The sequence below is a fragment of the Macaca nemestrina genome, chromosome 6 (assembly GCF_043159975.1).
Source record: "Macaca nemestrina isolate mMacNem1 chromosome 6, mMacNem.hap1, whole genome shotgun sequence".
Lineage (NCBI taxonomy): Eukaryota > Metazoa > Chordata > Mammalia > Primates > Cercopithecidae > Macaca > Macaca nemestrina.
Genome location: NC_092130.1, coordinates 26,752,612 through 26,773,978, shown reverse-complemented (window position 1 = coordinate 26,773,978; position 21,367 = coordinate 26,752,612). Strand labels below are relative to the sequence as shown.

Here is a 21,367-nt window from a genome sequence, read left to right as displayed (position 1 = left end):
CATGGCATTGTTATTGGGAACAATTACATTACAGCATGTTTAGTAATGCAAGTGTTTAGTGCGTGTTCAATAAATGATAGCTTTTATTGTCTATGTTATGACTATTGCAGTGAACATTATCTCAGTCTTCTGGGTAGCAACTGAGGCTAATTGGCCACTGTTAGACAATTTAAAAAGTTAACAAAATGCACCTACATCTTCATCTGCGTTTGTCCTCTCTTCAGATCCTTGTATATGAGCATCTTTGCCTATTCTTGGATCATAGTCTTGCTTTTTTGTTTTTGATTTGTTTGCTTTTTTTTTGTCTATACAGTAGAGCAAATTATTGATTTCTTGTTCTAATTTCCTTTTCCTGTTCTAAAGTCCTACTTTGGATGGTCCTCTCTTCATGGTGTGTTCAGATCCAGTAGTGAGTGCAGAAGGGCAGTTACCATAGTCAGTCTCTCAGTTAGAATTCTGTCGTGTCTACAGACCAGCTTTGTCCCTTTCCTAGTCACCACTATGCTGCTGAGAATCATCATAGAATATGGGAACTGCAGGCAACTGCAGCCAAATCTTTTGTTTTACCAATGAGAGCCTCCAGCCCAGGGACAGGAAGAAAATTGTCAAGCTTATACAGAGAGACAGGCAGGGGTGGGTCTGTGTATTAGTCCTCAAGTGTGCTGACTCACAGGCCAGTGCCCCGAGTGGTTTCCATGCCCTTTCTGCTTTTCCTAGGCAGACTTGGTTTGTGAGGAGGGCAAAGATGCCTTTCCTCCTCCTCATTTCCTCTTCCCTCCCCCTTCCTCCCTGCTTTGGGTAAAGCTGAAACATGCAGCTCCTGCTTCCACAAGACATCCTCAGCATGCTTTTCACAGCACCCTCTGCTGACTCCAGGGCCTTCACAGCTTGCAGCCCAGTTGACAGCCAGTGAAGTGAGAAGATTGGAAACACTTTAAACTGTCTCAGCATTGAAGAAAGTGAGAAGAAGGCAGGTGGGAAACGTCTGTGATGAGCGACATTGTAGAGTTAACAAAAACTGGGAGACTTTCAGGGTTCCCTTCTCCGGCTCCCCTGAAACCAAGAATTATAAATACTTTCCATCTTACAGGACAACTCCAGCTGTGCAGTGGTGACTAGGTTGAGAAGGATTTGGAAGCAGTACTGGGGCTCCGTGTACACACACTTGGGAACACATGCACACACACATTCATGCATTCACACTATGTAGTAGGCATTTCTTCCTTGGACTTTTAAAAACATGCTTGTCCTTCAGGATCCTCATCTTGGAAATCTGCCCTGTTCTCCCTCTTTAAGGGACTGCCCTTCCCTCTGAATGTGCAGAACATGCTGTGCTTCTACTGTAGGATTTGTTTCATTTTCTCATACAGTTTTTATTAGTGGTTCATAAGTCTGTGTCTTTCTTCGCATTAGAATGACACTCTTAAAGGCAAGGGTTTTGATTGTTGTTTTCCCCATACTATACCACATACACTATGTTGAATCGATAAAGTTACTTATTCAGTGAATGTTTGGGTATTATAATAGATATGTTGCAAGGTAGTGTAACAAAGTGATAAGGACTCATACTGTGGAATCAGACATACAGGGGTTTGAATTGTAGCTCCACTATTATCAGTTCTGTGACCTCTGCCTATGTATGTTTTAGTCCCTCTTTTGTTAAATGACAATAATAATAAAGTACACCCTCTTAAGCTGTTTTAGAGATTAAAAGGGTTAATGAATGTAAAATGTGTAGTTTATTTTCTAGCATTAAAGTGCTCAATATATGCAAGCAGCTATTACTAATGTTAGAAGTAATAATAATAATCATTATCATCATCATCGTCATCATTTGTTGCCACCGTGGCTGTGCCAGGTTCTCCAGATCCTCAGTGATCCCCTTTCTTTTCTTAGATATGTGAGGGAAATAAGCAAAGGAATATATTGAAGAGAAAAAGCCCAGTGTTTATTACTATGTGGCTGTTGCTCCAAGCTATGCTGTTGGCTTCTGTGAGCTGGAGGACCTGAGAAAGCTACTTTCCCTGTGGCTCTCACCTAATCTTGGCTGTCTGGGTCTCAGCACTATGGGGACCAGAAGAGGCCAACCCAAAACAATAGGAAATAAAAAGGAATTTTTGCCCAGTGCTTTGAACAAAGCAGGTCCAAGCTTCCCACCTCAGATCTTCAGAGTGAAGGCTCTTCCCTCCCATGTTCAAAGCAGCTCTAGACCTGCACAGCACTTTCAAAGAAACAAATCCAGCAGAGATTTTTATGGCTTTAGCACCATGGCCCATAACTGGCCTTCCCTCCTTAGCTGTTTTGAAGGAGACAATAGGGGGTGGAGGAGGGGTAGTCATCCTAAAACCAACAGGTGGTCCCAGTTGTAGGCTGTGTAGCAGCATGGCTGTGGTGGTGGTGGTTTGCTTGGTGTATGTGTGGAAGTGCAAGGGAAGTCAATAATGCAGTGTTCTGAGTGTGTGCAGAACCTATGGAGGAAAAAAGAAACATGTCCTGTTAATGGTAACACCATTTGGATCTGGAAATAACTGTGTGTGCATAGTCCATGTCTGTTCTCTTACAGATGAGGAAACAAAATCTCTTCATTTAAGGAGAGAAACAGTCCACTCTCTTGTTTACTCATTTACTTGACATTGGTTGTATCTCTCAATGGCAAAGACTGTGTTGTACACCAGATAGATATGCTGAGAAATGAGAAAGAGGCTCTACTCTCACAAATTTGTCCTAAAAGGCAAACAACTAGATAATCCACAAGCTAACAAATGATTAGATGCAGTGTTATCCCTTCAACCATCTCTTTGGATTCATCGCATTCTTCACACTCTCTCTAAAGACTCCCACTCATGCCCCTGGTGAGTCAAAAGCTCCTGGTCAGTAGCCTCTTCTCTGATCAACTCATTTCTGCTCGTATCAACTTTGCTGGTGGCATATTAGAATCAAGAATCAATTCTGTTTGTTTTCAAACCTGTTTATATTTCTGTGTTTTTATTATATTTGGACAATTAAAATTATGTGAACTAGTGAAATATGAGTGCAAAAGGAAGTATTTTTTCAAACTAAATACTTTTGAAAGTCTCTTGGATGAATCACTAAAATCATCGTAATATTAGGTATCGGAGAGATGACTCTAAGATTGGGGAAATGCACGGAAAAAATCTGATCTTATATTTGTAAGTGCCTTCAAGTTCCTGATATCAAAATATTGATCAATACATGTGCTTCACAGTGTTTTAAGTGTTTTTTTTTTTGTATCTTTTTCAAATAATCTAATCACCATCCACATTGCATCAGTTAAGAGGGCTTCAACTGTAATTAGGACTTGAGTAAAGTTCTGTGAAGGACACGAACTAAATGTTGTGACCGAGAACAGCAGGATGACCTGCTTAAGGTGGTCCTTACAAGATAAAAAGAAGCCGGCCAAGCAAAAGTGGGGGAGACGAGTTTTGGGCAGTGAAAACAGCATCAGGGGAGGCCATGGTATGCTGCAGAAGCAGCAGATGAGGGAAAGGGAAATGATGAGGTTGTTCGGGTCAACAGGGCTTAGACAGTGCAGATTCTCAGAGGACATGCAAAGGAGTTGAGACTTTATTCAAAGCATGATGAGAAAGTATGAGGGGATTGAGGGGATCTGTTTTGACCGGATGTGATTTCCATTTTCACAAGAGCTACCTGGCTGCTAGGGGAAGGATGGATGAGGATGGAAAAAGGGAAAGTGGGCAAGGTAGAGGCAGGGATGAATTAAAGTGACAACGGTCAGTGATAAAGTACAGTAAGTCTGCAGCGACAGGTGAGCAGTGGCAGAGCCGTAGGCCAGGCTGAGAATGGGGATGTAAAGTGGGCATTGTAAATACATTTGTGACATCTTTAGAGGCACCTGCATCCATGTTTTCTTCAGCCAGTCAATCAGCATGACCAAACTTACAGCTAATTTTTGAAAGGCATATGTGATCTGACGGGGGAGAAAATCCTACCAAAAGTCAGGCAGCTGGGTTTTCTTTTTTGAGATTGATAGTTATTGGCTGTGCTACTCAGAGCAAGCAACTTAACCCTTGGAAGCTCATCTGGAAAAGGACAATAATAATATCCCGTGCGGCCCACCTCATATTTGGGCTGTGCAGTTTAAATAAAAGGATGGCTCACATGTATCTAGGACTTCGGTAAGCTTATTCCTTCATTTGATCCTCACAGCAGGTAAGGCAGATAGTATGGTCCTCATGTCACAGGTGAGCAAACCAATACATATTCAATAAACCATTATTGAACATCTACTATGTCAGGGTCAGGGACAGGCCCTGAAACTTTCCAAATAGATTAGACCCGGCCCTGTCCTACAGAAGTTCACAGTCTGATGAAGAAGATAGATATGAAAATGTGAAATTATAGAATATCAAGATACGTGCTAAGACACGAAGTATATTAGCACCTTAGAGGAGGAAGTAATGAATTTATTCTGAAAGAATTGGAAAGCTTTCCACTGGGGTCAACATCTGGCTGGGGTCTTGAAGGATGTGTAGAAGTTTTCCAGGTGTGCAGGGGCATTTTTGAGGAGGATATGCAGAAGTATGCAGGCCTAGAAGGAAATGGTTCATATGCAGCTATGTGGGTGGGGCCTCAGGTGATTGGCAAACTGTTAAGAATGAGGCTGGAGAGTGAATCAGGGGCAGGGAGGCTCCCGCTCATGGATCCGTCTGTAAGCAAGTTATGCAGAAGCAGGAAAACTGGTACATTTGCTTCATTTTCATTCTTTCCTCAAATGCTTCCCCCAATTTCATAGTATACGTGTTCCTGCGCCTTATACTCCCTTCTTCCTTGCTTACTGTTTCCTCCAGAATTAATTTGAATCCCAGTCTTTTTCCTGGAACTCTTAATTTTAGCAGGGATACACAAAGAGAACACTCCAGGATAGTGAGAAATGCATTTTTTTCTCCAAATGTCTTCCGGAATTCTGTTACTTACCAGGAGCTATGTCCTGCCACGTTTTGAGAAACTTTGAAAAGTGATTCAAATGTTGGTACAAAGGGAACTAAATACTGGGTGGTGAGGAGCATCCTGGCAGAGAAGGCAGCTGAGCTTTTGCTAAAGTCTCAGTGGTTGAAATTGTCCGGGAGGCCTGAGTTTTGGTCCCTGGGCTGGGCAGCATGTGCTGTTGGTTGTCATGCCTCCATTCCTCCTTCTGTAAAATGGTAAATAAGAAAATGTGTAAGTTAGGGAGGTGAAAGAGTGTTAGAGCTAATTAAATCTCACTTATTTTACTTATGAGGAAACAACTCCCAAAGAGGAGAAATGACTAAGGTCATATAAAGAACCTGCAGCTTACTTGGTGATTTACACATTTATTCCATTCAGCAAACATGTTTCAATGCCTCCCATGTGCCAGGCACTGTGGTAGATGCTAGGACAATAGTGATAAGTAAAATAAACATGATTCTTCCCCTAATCAAGGAGACAAAATTAAACAAATAAACCAAAAGGTAAACAACGTAAAGATAGAGATAAAGTATGATGGAAAGAAACAAGGTACTGCAATAGAGAATAAAGAGTAGGCTATATTTTTTAGAGAAGGCCTCTATGAAGAGAGAACATTTTAAGCTGAGATCTGAAGAATGAGAAGGGGTCAGTCACTTAAAGAGGGCTGGAAGAGCTTGCTAGGAGATAACAGCTTGTTCAAAAGCCTCAAGGCAAGACAGCTGGGACTGTCCTGAAAGGTAAGAGAAAGACCAACATGAAGCCCAGGCAGAGGGGGCATGGCCTCGAAGCAGATGTGGTGGGAGAGATAGGCCGGGTCAGAACTCACAGCCTTAGAGTTCAAAGTGCCCTTATTGGCAGACTCTTGATTGATCTCACACCCCTGCAGAAAAGGAAAGGCAAGTACATGTGCATTGCAAGACTCTATTGGCCGAGCATTTGTTTCAAATGTCGTTTTCTCAGCAGGCTTTGCTGAGACCATAGATTACAAAAACAGAAATAAAAATGATTCAGCTTTTCTTCCGCATCTACCATTCAACTTAATTAGTGCTCACAGCTCCAGAAATCAGTTGAGGGCATGGGTCAGGAGTGAATTCAGATATAGATGAAGTGGGACTTAGTTTCTGGTGTTGCCACTTGGTTTTAAAGATGCAGAACTTCTTATGTTCCATAGCTTTATTTTATCGTTCATTTTTTGTACTTTCACTTCCTCAGTGGATAAATCCTAGCTAGAAGATGAATTTTGCTGATTTACGGCACCCTTGGGCTGTACTCTGTAGCTTTCAGTAAAGTTTTGTCTTGATTGACAGATGCTGATGAAGTTCATGGGTATGCATCACAGTGAATGCTTGCTGGTTGGCCTAGGAAAACCTATTTGCATATATGATTTTCATGGGAAAAGAATGGCAAATAAGAAACAAAAGATTTTTTTCTGCCACCCACCCAAGGAACAGAAATTAAGATAGCCAAAGGAAGAGTCTGTGTTCATTTAATGAATGATTTGCCTGCTGTTCCTTGCAGTAGTGGTTCATTCATGAACCAGCAGAAGGTGCTTTGTGACTGTGGGGATTGCGGAGATGACTGGGCCAGGAGGGGAAGCCATAAAGCTAATCTCTCCCACAACCCACTTCTCTTTGGCTAATGGCTTTGCTTTTGTTTGTTCTGCTTTGGCTGGTTCATGTGCTAGTTCACAAAGACTGCACACACACAGAGTTAGGTAGATGTACTCCCTAACAGGGCTCTTTAGTGAATCCCACCTCCTAGCCCCAGATGAGACTGAGTGAACACTCACTCCAGCCTTGGACTGTAGCCTTTACCGTGGCCCCTGAGCCTAACCCAAGAATAAGCCTTGTTGACCCAAGGCTCAGACCCCAAGTCTCAGATCCCTTATTTCAAACAGAGCTCTTCACCCCAGTTCCAGACTGAGCCCCTGGCCCAGCATTCCTGGTGAGTCACCACATGTGGTGAAGTCTTGGCCCCAAAGGGTCCATCCACAATGTTGTGAGTCCCTCAGTACATATCCACTTTTTGAATGAACCTCTGAGAACACCTGCCCTCTCAAGACTGGGGTCTCCTCTGTCATCTCATCAGAGTGGCTTTTAGCCATGGAGCAGTGACATAGCCTCCAAAGCTGGCCAGTGCTAAGAAGAGGAAGCCTAGAACTCAGAATTTCTGTCCTTGTTCCAACATGTTAGTTGCACTCTATCTGTGAGCTTCACAGTCCCATTGAGTCTTGTACATACATCAGCAAGCAGTGGTCTTCAGTGAAACTGGGATCTCAACCACAACTCTGGTCCTGTCAGGGTTCCTTTCCCTTACTCTTCTTAAGAGCACCCAGAGTCACCATGAAAGAACCACAAGTGGAAAAGGAATACGTAGGCTCGGACCTGTGTCCATCCTTGCATGACCCTTGGCTCCTCATCTGTTCATGGGTTTAAAGGTCATCCTTCCTGTCCTGCCTACCTTACTGAGTATTCACAACAGAAAATTAATGTAAGAGATTGAAAAATTGTATAATACATTATAAGTTATGATTACCTCTCCCAAATTGTCAGCATTTCATCCTTGCTATCTAGCAGCAGAATAGTGTAGGGTAGGAGTTTACAAACTACAGCCCACAGGCCAAACCCAGCCCAATGCCAGATTTTCTAAATAAAGTTTTATTGAAACACAGCCACACTCATTTGTTTACATATTGTCTTTAGCTGCCTTCATGCTATAAAAGTGGCATTGAGTAGTGCAGCAGAGACCATATGGCCCACAGAACCTAAGATATTTGCTATTTGGCTTTTTGCAGAAAAAGTTTGCCTACACCTGGCATAGAAGAGCAAAGTGAGGACTCTGAAGTTGGAATGCCTGTGTTTGGATTCTGAATCTTCTACTTAATGGCTATATGACTTTGTGCAAGTTAATTAGCCTCAGTTTTCTCTCTATGAAATAAAAATAACCATTGCATTCCCAACCTGTGCTATCAAATTAGCATTAAACGAGTATTCATGTAAGGCACTTAGGTTAGTATTTGGCACATAGTGAGTGCTCAGTGTTGGCTGTTATTATTATCCAAAGAATGAAAGCTCTGGTTTGTGTTGATGGACTCTCAGGGGATGGAGTAGCATGGTTTAGGGCACAGGCCATGGAGTAGGACAGAACATTATTTATATCCCAGTTCTGCCACTCACCACATGAATGACTTGGAGAAGATTAATTAATCTCCCTGAACTTCAGCTTCCTCATGCATGAAATAGGAAAAAGAAATTAGAGAGTTATTGTGAAGAGTAAGTGATAAAATGCATGTGAAGTGCCAAGAATAGAATTTGGAACATAGTAAACACTCAATAGGTGATATAACTACAATAATAAATAAGAAGAAGAATAGTATTTTTCTAAGTAGTACTAGCTTCTCAGAACAAATGGGTAGTTGGGGGTGACTACTATGCCAATATCATGTGAGGTAGGAGGCTCTCTACTTATCACTAGTAATGCTCTGGACACCAGGTTTTGCATATTCCAGGCACATGTAAATTAAATACACTTTAAAATGGAGTTGTTTAGACAGCTGTCTAGGCTTTTTTCTAGGCCAATAGTCCTTCAAGGCCAGGTACCTTTCTGTACTAACAATCCATGACTCTATGACTGCTCTTAGGTGGAGTGATAGATCAAGGTCATACACGTTGAGTCACTCTATGGACCATCCCTGAAAGATCCTCTTCTCATAATAACACATGGGTACACAGTGATGCTAAGGAGTTTGCCATATGGGGTGAAAATGCCCTCATTTTGAATCCATTCAACATCTTCAGGGTTGAGTTCTGTAATGGGATGTAAATCTTCTTGCCTGGGGAGAAATGGCTGAGGAGACTGGGTGTTGTGGGTGGAATACATTAAGGTTGGCGGGATTTGAGTGCCAGCCCAAGAGCACAGCTTCATTCTCTGTTGGCCTAAGCTAACAGGGAGTGATCAAGTTCAGGGGACTGAAGCACAGGGGAGTATTACGTATCTTCCAGACCTGTGGATGCTAGATGGGCAGCCTAATTTAGAAGAATATGAAACAAGTAACAGCATCATGCAATTTTGGTTATTCCCTACCTAGCTCTGTATGAGTTATTGTTCATTATATTAGCAGAAAAAATGAGGATTTGGAGAACCTCTTCCTTCAGGGGAGCTTACATCTCAATTTCAGGTGAAAAGGCATAAATACACAAAAAGTTACTTGATAATATAAAATAAAATAATCAATTCATTTGGTGCAAGACATGCCATGAAAGAAAGGTGGGTCAACTTAATATCCCTGTATTAAAATAGGTAAATGACTCACATTCATTCGTTTATTCTTATATTCACTCATGTACCAAAAATATTGTGTAGTCATTATGGGGATCCTTCAAAGGGATATGAAGAATAATATAAGCTTTATGAGGGCAAAGGCATCATCTGTCTTATTCACCACTCTATTCCACAGTGTCTAGCCCACAGGGGAAAGACAATAAGGACTGAGTTAGACATAGATCCTTATTTAATACTCAGTGTTTAGATGTATGTAGTTCCTAACACATTTGTGGACATTTATGGAGCTCCTAAAGTGATTTTGGGCTCTAATTTATGAAATACTGCAATCAGACATTTAGTAGACATCTGTTGGCTTGATATGCACAGCATGCATCTCCTCTCTGTTCACAGCACCTTAATTTTCTTCTGGCTAGTAACTTGGCTGGTAGCTTAGTAACACAGATAGTTGTTCTGCTTCCCTTGACCCAGGGGTGGCCCATGCCTAAGCAAGGCTAGTCTTGAACTGTATAAACAGTTATCGCAAATGACTGGAGCAATGGTGAGACTCTAAAGAGACTGTCCATGAATTGTTGACATCTAGATTTCTAGAGCTGCTGCAGTTTCTGTCTTATATGAGGCACTTTTTCAGCTGGGGCTTCCTCATATCCTTTCAACATTCTGTTCTTACAAATTACAGAACCTAAACTAATAAAGCATGGATGTTAGATAAAAACTGATAAGACACACACATTTCTAGGTACATTTAAAAGATAGGTGGAGACTTTCAGTTTATAGCTAGGACTGGGGAGGCGTAAGGGTCTTTATGAAGGAGATGGCATTTGATCTGAACTTTTAAAGAATGGAAAGGATCTGAAAAGAAAGAAGGAAAGAGGCAGGAGGTCTGTGCAGGCTGGAGCAGGGGCACGAGTGTAGGCCCAGAGCCTACGGCCGAGAAACAACCAAAAAACAGTCACGTCTATGCTGCAGCTCAGTGAACTCACTGACCATCCCATGTTTGTCCTGCCATTACACTTAAGTCAGATGTTCCTGTTCCCATTTCCTAGGTTATACCACTGAGTCACAACAACCTTCCCCTCCATTGTCTCTATCCATGGACTTGAGCTATGGGATGTTAGAGAGGAAAGGTCTTGTGAGACCAGCTAGGACTGACCCTCTTAGGCCAAAGTGATGTGCTAGGGCTCTCCATGCCACACGTCAAGTGCTGGATACCTTAGAGGAGCTCAGTTTTACTCAGAGAGCTATGTGATCTCTTTCTCCTCACCTTCATCTCTACTGCTTTCCTCCTTTCCCCCTATACTGTGTCCACATGGGCCTTCTGTTTCTCAAGCTCTTCAGTCTTGTTCCTGAACCTCATTCAAAGCCTCTGTTCCATTCCCTCTGCCTGAGACTGTTTCTTTAGCCTTTAGCCTGGCTAGCTCCTTCTTAGGGTTCGTTTCTCAGCTCCAATGCTAGTGACACAGAGAGGTCTCCATGACCATCTGTCTAAAATAGTCCTGCCAGTCACTCTCACATCATCCTATTTTATTTTCTTTGTAACATTCGCAGCATCCAAAATGGCCTTGTTTATTCATATGTCCTCTCTCTTATTCTCTAGAGCCTAAGCTCCAAGAGAGCAGGGACTTGTCTTTTTATCCAGTGATGTATACCCCCAGCACCAGCTTGCTGCCTAGCATCCACTACATGCTCAGCAAACTCTTGTTGGATGGGTGAATGATTAGATAGAAGAAAGATAGAGAGAAGAAACAGAAAATTTCCATCTGTAGGACTACACATCCCCAATGAGTACAAAAGTTCTATTATAGGTACTTCACCAAAACAAAAACAAGTTTGAGAAACACTGATTTAGTTTCAACTCCGTTGTCCAGATAGGGAAAATGCAGCCCAGAGAGGAGAAGGGGCTTGTTCACAGACGTGCTTCTTTGCACTTACTTCTCCACAATCATGTCAGGCACCTGAAGAATTTTACAAGGAAAGCTCCAGTTGATCAGTCTGCTTGCCCTGGCCCTGTGCCCTTGGCTACATATGTCAGCCCACAAGGTGAGTCTAAATTCCAGAAGCAGTGAACCCAGCCTTGTTCTAATTCTTAGCCTCATATGCGGTACCACATCTCATTGGCTTTCAGTGCCTAGTAATTAAGACCCATGCTTAATAATAAATACACAAATCTGACCTGGGAGGATGGCTCTTCTTCCACATCTCCTTTTGCAGCCATCTTCCAACTGGGCACCAGGGCCTGGATGAAGAGAGTTCTTGGGAGGCTGAGACGAATCCAAAACCAAAGTGAAATGCTACATTGATACATGACGCAACGACTTAACTTCTCCAGACTGGCCAAGGCCCTTGGCAACCTAGTCCCCACCCACCTCCAACTCTGTGCCATACCCCAACCCCAGTCATACTGGTGTTTCTTGAGTTTCTCTGTTGTTCCCTTCTCTCTCATCTAGGTGATTTGTATAAAGTGGTCCCTCTACCTGGATACAGGAACAAGGTGCTTAACACTGTGCCTGGCCTCTGCTAAGGACTCAGTTAACACTGGCTATAATAGCAGTTATGATTATTTATGCTGTGGCTGATCCCTTTATTACTCTCAAATCTCCCTTTATTTTCCTTAATGTAAAACTCACTGAACTCTTGCTTAAGCTCTGTGAAGGTAGAAAACATGTCTGTCTTGTGTTACTGTGGTACCCCAATTTTCTGACAATATTAGTTTCTGGTGCCAATAAATATTTGTTGAATTTACTAAACAAATGATAACATTTTATCGAGTGAATGATAGACGCCCTAGATGTGTCACAGAATCCTAAGTAAATGTGATATTGTTTAGAGGGCTTGGGGATGATTTATATCTATTATGGTAATTCTTTGCATGTCAGCATTATATCTAGGATGCGAGAGAGTATAAGAAGGGATGGACAGGCACTCTTATTGTCCTCTGAGTGATGGAAATAAAGCACATCATTTGATGTCACAACATTAGAGTCTGATGATCAAGAATGTGATTCCCATCAATAAGGGTAGAATTATTCTGGGAGGGGAATGAATGCCTGAAAGTCCTCCCATTCACACATACTTTTGATCTCCCTCCCCTAAAATGAAGTTGTCCTGTCACCTCATTATCTGCTATTTACAATAAGGCTGCCACATTCCCAGGGACTGGAGCCAGGATCCAAGGAGAAATGTCGGTGTGAGAGGTCTTAAATGAAGTGACAATAAAAAAGGAGTTGCTAATGCCAGGAGTTCCCTCCCTGGGAGAGAGCTGTCAGGGCCAGTGCCCAGGGCTGGGAGATTTATTGATACTAAGTGGATGATGCCCTAACCAGGAGTGATTATCAAAGAGGTTTGAGTGAGCTGAGAATGGAATTGGACAGCCCGCGCCGTGCAGCGTGTGGGTTTTCCTGCCCTTACTGGTTCCTGCCCTCCTGCCTCCCCAAGAGGGAATTCCTGGCCTCATTTTTTACTCACTCTGATTGTTGGACACACTCTGCTGCAGAGTTTCTTGGAGGCAGGGCCCTCAGAATCTGACACTCTGGCAGGGTTCCCTGAATGCTCTCTCTATCTCTGCCAGGCCTTTGCTGTTGCTGTTCCTTCTACCCGTATATGATACTCTTTATGCACATGCAACTGTACCAAAACCCCTCTCCTGGATGATTCCTCCTTACCTTTCAGTGTCAAAACTGGCACTTCCTCTTGGAAGCTTTCTTTGAGGTCCCCAAAGGCTGGGGTTAGGTGTCCCTGCCTGCTGAACTCATCCTTAACATAGCGTGTAGACTGAATTGCCATTGCCTACATAGTTGTCAGTCTCTCCCATTGTTAAAGTGAGAGTCCCAAAGTGGTTGGGGATGGGCTGGTTTACCATTGTATCTCCATTGCCTAACATAGTGTCTTCACAAGGGCCGGATGCTGGGTGTCGAATGGTGGGTGGATTGATAGATGGACCGAAGAATAGGTGTGTATGTGGATAGACTTCCCAGGGATGAGACAGGAATAAATCAAACATACCACTCAATTTTATTTGCTTATAGTTCAATAGATTCTAATGTAGTAATGCCTCTTTACCTGGCATCAGGGGAAGGCAGTGTGCTACATGAGAGGATTTTCCAGAAACTGAAGCTGACCCATGTCCCAAGACTATTTCAAACATCCACGACATATCACAGACATTAAGGGCTCAAGCTCTGCAGTCAGACTGGTAAAAGTCATATCTCAGCTTGCCTGTGCTGGTTCTGGACCTCACTTCTCCAATTTGAAACCCACCTCAAGGAATGAAAGGAGTTAATGCAGGGAAATGTCCTTGGCACAGTGTCTGGCACTTGGCAGGTGTTGAAGTATCAGCTCTCATTATTACTATCAGGAAGCATTACAGGCCAGGCACAGTGGCTCACACCTGCAATCCCAGCACTTTAAGAGGCTGAGATGGGAGGATCACTTGAGGCCGGCCAGCAGTTCAAGACCAGCCTGCACAACATAATGAGATCCCATCTCTACAGTTTGGAGCTGCATGAGCCATGATGGCACCACTGCACTCCAGCCCAGGTGACACAGTTAGACCCTGTTTCAAAAAAAAAAAAGCAAAAAGAAGCAGAAGAAAGAAAGAGAACACTAATATCCCAATGCTTTCTAAGCGGTGAACACTACATTTCATCCCAGCAACATGATGGAAGTCTATACATTAACCCAGTATGCATGGAGTTCTGATTCTGAAAAATGCCCCATCTCTTCTCTCCTACTCATCATATCTGACAATGTAGGCTCCATCTCTGGCTCCCTTTCTAGTCTGCCTCCTTTCATCTCTGTACTGGATAACTTATTCACATAGCAGGTTAAAAGTTGTGTCTTAACTCTTAAGACTCCAAATGCATCTATTTAAAAGAAGAAACAAAGGTAAATCTGTTCAGGAAAGTGAGATTTGGGCTGAGACACAACTCCTGCAAAGGAGTGATCTTTGCAAAGAGGTAAGAAAAGTAGGTTGCTGGCAGGAGGGGAACAGTTAGTGCAGGCTTCCAGGATTTTGTTACAAGGGAATCCAAGAACTCAGAGACTTACCTGCTTACTGGATTTGAAAAAGTGCACTGGGGGTTGTTAAAATTTGACTAAATAACTAAAGTGTTGTCGAATCAGTAAACATTTTCCAATCAATTAGACTAGACTCTAGAATGTCAGAGTCTGAAGCGGCATTAAACATTACAGAGATCAAACAATCATTTCACAGATGGGAAAGCTGAGGTCCAGGAGAGCGTGGGATTTACTTAAAGTCATACAAGTACTCTGTAATGATAAAACCAAAAAGAGAATTGTCCAGGTCTTCAGACAGCTAGCCTAGTACTTTGTCTACAGAACCTTGTTATTTCTTCTGATTGAATATTGGTTGTGACAGATTCAAAGTAGATATAATACCTCACAACTACTAATTATATGTACCAACATTTAACCAATGACTGCATTCTCCCACAGGCCTTGGGCCTATAGGGTCTATCTGTCTCTTTCTCTCTCTCTCTTTATTTTTCTTCCTCTCTCTCTCTGCTGGTGCTTAGGTTTGGCTGAAGTGTAAAAATGGCCTGACAGTCAGGCACTGAGCAACTCTGGGAGCCAGGGTTAACTCAAGTAAATCCAGGCCAGGCTACCTCCAAGCCATGCTCTTTTAGGGAGTAGTGGGTAAATGCACCCTCTTAGCCTTAGAGGATAAAGCACTCTGTTTAAGGTAAGACATGTTTGCAGAAGGGGAAAACAAGGAGATAATTTGAAGGGGGAAATGTCCCGGCCTCCTGTGTGTCTAAGGATTTGTTGTGTCTGCCTGCTCCCATTTTGTCCACCCCCATCTCACCCTTTCCTACTTCACTTCTGAAGTCCTAGCAAGAAACACCATCCAGGAGGTCCCCAGAGGCCCAACTAAATGTGTGAAACCAAGTAGATGACATGAGGGAATAGATCTGGATCATAAGATTTATATCCTGCAGGAAAATATTTTATTGCAGCAAGGAGAGAGAAGAGTTCCAAAAAATACTGTAGAGGCATATTATAATATTTTAATGTGGTTTATGTGCTCCCCAAATACACTTCACCCTGGAAGATTGATTGTGCATTTTGGCAAATCTATATTTAATACTGGGAGAATAATACACGATGTATGCTTCCTAGTAGGTAAATCACATTTATAGAAATCTTTATTCTAGTTATTACAATAGACATTTAAAGACAGTGCCTATTGTGGGTTTTGGATAGATAGAGTGTCCTCATTAGGGTGCAGGAGAAAATAGTGTGAGTGGCAGAGGATTAATGACTACCTTAGAAGACAACAACCCAGGCAGGGAAGCAAGTGGTTCAGGGTGAACCAACAGTCATCTCTGTTTGAGTTCAGCTCCTCCTCTGCCCCTACTGCAGGTCGTATGCCCTCATCAAGCACTCATCATTCTTTTATTCATCAAATATTTATTAAGCATCTACCATGTCCCAGACTCCCTGCTGGCTTTTGGGCACAAACAAGCATGTCCTTATTTTCAGGGAATTCACAATGACCCAAACAGCCACATGTACATACAAATAAACCACGACAATTATTTTAGATAAAATAATTAAAGGATGGGAAATAAGACAGAGTGATGTGATACAGACTGATGAGGGGTCACTATTTAGAAGAGGTAATGAAGCAAGATCTATACAGAGAGGTGAGATTTGGGCTAAGGCACAACTGCTACAAAGGAGTGATGTTTGCAAAGAGGTAAGGGAAGAGCATTGCAGGCAGGAGGGGAGCAGCTGGTGCAGAGTCTCCCAAGCAGAATGAGCTCGGACCCCAGAGGAACAGAGCGAAAGCCAGTGTGGCTACAGCAGGCAGCGAGTAGAAGAGGGGTGTAAGGTAGGTGAGGTCAGAGGAGCAGGCTATTCACGCTCTGTGTGATGGTCAGATGTTGAGGCTTTTCCTGTGTGCAAAGGGAAAACTTTGAGTGGATTTGCACAAGGAGGAAGAACAATGTGTTTTGTTTGTTTTGTCTTTGTTGTTTCAATAAGATCTCTCTGGCTTCTGGGTAGAGAATTGATTTTGTCACTGAAAACCAAATGTCATAAAGCTCAAGGCCATGAACACCACCTTCAGATACCAGGAGGTCTATAGAGTGGGTCAAAAGCAGGAATTATGTGAAACCAGAATCTCAGTAACTAGAAGTATGCAAGCAGATGTTAATGATCACTTGCCAGGTTTCCTGCAGATGGTACGCTGGTTTTCAGTGGGGGTAGGACAGATGTGTTATATGGTTCAGCGGCAATCTTTAAGAGATTATGACCTTTAAAGCCCATTATCTCTAGGGACTGATGGAAAACGGAGACTCGCAGTAGACAATTAGGTACCACTGGTTAATTGCATTCTTTACTGCACATGGCCCAAAAGATTTTCAATAATATTTCTAAAGTATTCACCAAAACGGGTCTGGGAGGCAAATGGATTTGACAAGATCTGGGATAAAAATGGGTAGAATTCCTCACAATCTTTTATGCAGCTAATGTGAAGTATGAAACTCTAAAACAGGGACAAAGTATGCACCACTTCCCAACTGTAGTTGACCAAAGAAGACTTTTATTTTTTAAGGAGCATCTTCTGGGGCTATTATTTCATGAAACCTTCTGGGCAATGGTCGCATAGTGTAATTTGAGATCCCATACACAATGGCAATGTGGGGTTCTAGAAGCAGGTGATATGGTAAAAAAGAGTAAAGGATCTAATAGCATTAACTTTTTTATCTTAAAAGAAAAAAATAACAATACCTAAGTCACAAGGATGTGATGAGGACTAAATAGCCCAATATATGTAAAAGGACCACAGAGGTCTCTAAAATACTGTTCTTACGACAAGAATGAATGACTTTCCTCACCATCCACCTTGGAAGGGCAATTTTTAGGCACTGAAGATGGCCTTGGGGTTGGTCTCACTGGGGCAAAGATTATGAACTCTCATCCTATATCATACAGTAAAACAAAGTTTAGGAGCTTACTGACTTGAGTTTAATCCCATGACCTTGGTCTTTTTAGCATTATATTTTAACTAGAAGTGTAATCAACCGCAAACCAGGATTGGTAACTGCATTGGGATCCTACAGAATTGATCTTGTGGGTATGTTCTCACAGCTAAGCTATTACTATGACTGATACACTGGGGGGTCTGAAAATCAGCTAGCAAGATGTACAAGCACAAAATGAGCATTAGCAGACAAATGAACACTGAGAGTTAAGGGCCAGACTGGGAAAATCAACACTTGTTTTCTTAAACATGTATCAGCAGCAATAGCTGGATTCTTCCTGTAGCACCTTTTTATGCTTTGCCTTTAACTGATAGACAATGTGAGGGAAAGATCATTAGATTAAGATTCAAGATATCTGCTCAAGTCATATGTCCTAGCTGTGCTACCTTGAACATGTTCAGTAAATTTCTGAGCCTTGGTTTCTCCCCTTTAAAACAATGACTCAGTCATCCCTTTCTAACCTCAACAGGGTCATTGTAGAGACCAAGTAAGGTAATAGATGAAAGTGTCTCATATATATGGCTACTATAATTAATAACCATGAAAACTTCTGGCTTGTAATAGATACCTAATAAAATCGGATTTACACAGATGAAGGACGTGTTGAACAGGTGAATGTGTGAGTGGGATGTTTAGATGGGTAGGATGGATGGACAGTTGGATAGACTGGTGTGTCGAAAAGACTGATGGATGGATTGGTTTGTTGGATGGGTAGATGAATAGATGATGGTTGGGTGGATAGTTGATGGGTTGGATGGATGAACTAGTGGATGGATTCATTTTGGAGTCATCTGACCACTTTTGCAGTCTTCTATTCATTAATCCTTCTCTTCTCTTCTTCTAGTCTGTTCCCAGTTCTCCAAAGGAGTCTATGCCATCTTTGGGTTTTATGAACGTAGGACTGTCAACATGCTGACCTCCTTCTGTGGGGCCCTCCACGTCTGCTTCATTACGCCGAGCTTTCCCGTTGATACATCCAATCAGTTTGTCCTTCAGCTGCGCCCTGAACTGCAGGATGCCCTCATCAGCATCATCGACCATTACAAGTGGCAGAAATTTGTCTACATTTATGATGCTGACCGGGGTAAGCCAAGGGTTAGGGGAGGAAGATTTTGAGGGATGGAGAGAAAATTACCAGCAGAAAGGAGAATGACGCCTCACTGCTTCCCTGAAAAATGTGGGAAAATTATCCAAAATGCTTTATTTCTGAGAAATCTGACTGATTTATCAGTAGCTAACCTCTAATTCATTTTGGAAATGCATTTATCAGTAGTAACCTCTAATTCATTTTGGAAACACATTCTGAGAATAATTCTCTTAATGCACCAAGTCGCTCTACAGCTCACCAAGCTTTCATGGCTCCTGAGTCCGAACTCAGTGCCAAAGGATCTCAGACTTTGGAGTCAGACAGATTTGAATCTGAAACCTAGGTTCTGTCTTCTCCAGTTGTTTGACTTTGGACGAACTCTCTCTGCCTCAATTTCAGCATCTGTATAATGGGGATAAAATTCTCTATACCTTCATTTTCTCATGTCTATAATGAAGACAAAAACAGTCTCTACCTTATAAAGGTTTTATGAAACTGAATGAGATGACTACAAAGTGTTCAGTGCCTGCAACATAGTAAAAACTCAAAATTCTTTCTGGTGTTAGATGTTATCATCATCATCATCATCATCTTCATCCTCATCATAATCTTCATCCTTCTCTGGGCTTTCTAGTTCTTCCTCCTTTGCATTTAACATCACATTTTCCAAATGTTTTCTATACTTTTTCCTCTCTATGTCTTTACTCATGTTATTCCAGTTTTCTGGAATGCACTTCCCTTCTCCAATCTACATCTGTAAATCCTTCTCCTCTTTTGCAGGCTGTTCAAATACCACTTTCCCTATTCCCCAGTTCTCTGGATGGGAGCGCTCTCTCCAGCTCCCGTAATGTTTGTCTTGTACTGTCTTACCTTCCCACTGTATACTAAATAGTCTTGTAATAATTTAGTCACTACTGGTGTAAACAAATAAATGGGTCATGCCAGGCCTGAAAGGTGAGACAGGAGTACAGTACTGATGTGGTTGCCTGCAGGGAGTCTTAGAAGACTTTTGAGTTGGAGAGCAGTTTGTGAAAGTGATTTTTCAGGCAGTTAGGCAGGCATTGTTCAGATGGGAAGGAGCCAACAGAAGAAGAAACCAGAAACACCCTATTTTCTTTGATTTTCCCTTCACTGTCCCCACTTTGATGACTTCCCCTCTCAGACTGCAACTACTTCAGGGGTCACTTGGAGGTCTATTTCAGGACAGCTTTGCAGCATAATGAAACTGGAGGCCTGGAAGTAATAAAGTTGGAAAAATGTACCTTTGCTTGTGTGAGATCATCTCTGGGGCCAGCAGAAGCACCCACACTCTCGAAAGAGCTCCACCTACCTCAGAACTCAGAGCTCAGAGCTCTGCCATTTATTAGCTGTGTGACCTTGGACTAATGACTAAATCTCTCTGAGCCTCAATTTCCACACTGTAAAATAGGGATAATAATAGTATCTACCTTGAAAGATTAAGTGAATTAAAACCAGTAGAACAGTGCCAGACACACAGTAAATTTTCAGTAAATGTTAATCTCAAACACACCAACCAACTTGTACTGAAAAGGAAACAAACATAGGAAGGCGTAGCAGAACGAATCTACAGATGATTCTTGAGGCCAGGTACTATATTGGTCACTGTAGAAGAGGTTAGCAGTGTTACTGAATGTCAGAAATGACATACATACAAAAAATTAATCCATGCAAAATCAAAATAATATCTGTGAATAATTAATAATGACACTCCCCCCCCAAGATGTTCATGTTGTGATCACAGGAAACTGAGAATATGTCTATGTTACATGGCAAAGGAAAATTAAGGCTACAGATGGGATTGAGGTTGCTAAACTATTGACCTTTAATAGGGTGATTATCCTGGATTATGTTGGAGGGACACAATGTAATCACAAGGTCCTTAAATGTGGAAGTCGGAGTCAGAAGAGTCAGTGTCAGAGTGGTGGAATGTGAGAAAGACTCGACCACCATTACTGTCCTTGAAGATGGAAGGGTCCATATGCCAAGAAATGCAGGTAACCTCTAGAAGTTGGAAAGACAAGAGAGTGGATTCCCCCCTAGAACCTTCAGACACCAACACAGCCCTGCTGACACCTTGATTTTAGCCTAGGACACCTATCTCAAGTATCTTACCTCAAGAACTGTAAGATAGCACATTTGTGTTGTTTTAAGCCACTGAGTGTGTGGTAACTTGTTACAGCAGCAATAGGAAACCAATACACCATCTAATTCTCCAAGAAGAAACAAAGCAGCATTCAGTAATGGCCTCTCTATTAATTTACCTGTAAATCAAAAGAGAGTAGTTTAATTCAGGACACATTTTAGTTAGTTAGTTAGTTAGTTAGTTAGTTAGTTAGTTAGTTAGTTATTGAGACAGAGTTTCACTCTTGTCACCCAGGCTGGAGTGCAATGGCACGACGTGGGCTCACTGCAACCTCTACCTCCCAGATTCGAGGAATTCTCCTGCCTCAGCCTACCAAGTAGCTGGTATTACAGGCACCCACCACCATGCCAGGCTAATTTTTGAAATTTTATTTAGTAGAGACGGGGTTTCACCATGTTTGCCAGACTGGTCTCAAACTCCTGACCTCAGGTGATCCACCCACCTTGGCCTCCCAAAGTGCTGGGATTACAGGCGTGAGCCACTGGTCCCAGCTCCCCAGGATACATATTAAACACCTACTGTGTGAGAGACAAAGTATTAGGTATTAAAGATACTATATTGAACTTTCACAAATTTGATCAGCAGTTATTAGGTGAACACTTAGATGCTAGGTTGGCACATTTAATAAGCAGTTACTGAGTGCCCAATAAAACTAACTGCTAATATTTATAAAACCCTTGCAGGTATCAGACTCTGGTATGTGTCAAACATTCTCACTTAATCCTCATAATGATACTATGAGGTGGGCATTATTTACACCACACTTTACCTTTAAAGAAACTAAAGTTTGAAGAGGCTAATGAGCCTGCACAAGGTCATTTAGCCATATGTTGGATTTGAGCCTTAGATTGTGTTTTT

General features: G+C 42.1%; 1 protein-coding gene and 1 long non-coding RNA gene across 6 annotated transcripts in view; one reads left to right on the top strand and one right to left on the bottom strand.

Annotated features, from left to right (window-relative positions):
* LOC105482410 (glutamate ionotropic receptor AMPA type subunit 1) overlaps window positions 1–21,367 on the top strand; it is a 322,484-nt gene that overhangs the window by 139,117 nt on the left and 162,000 nt on the right. For all 5 annotated transcript variants that reach the window (XM_071098181.1, XM_071098179.1, XM_071098178.1 and 2 more), the window contains one exon: window positions 18,103–18,342. In XM_071098181.1, coding sequence (XP_070954282.1) covers window positions 18,103–18,342 — 240 coding nt within the window. The remainder of the gene's footprint in view (window positions 1–18,102; window positions 18,343–21,367) is intronic.
* LOC105482407 (uncharacterized) lies at window positions 5,093–20,539 on the bottom strand. The gene is made up of 3 exons (XR_987583.3): window positions 20,479–20,539; window positions 11,423–11,510; window positions 5,093–5,173 (listed from the first exon to the last, which is right to left on the bottom strand). It is a non-coding gene; the product is annotated as an uncharacterized lncRNA (long non-coding RNA).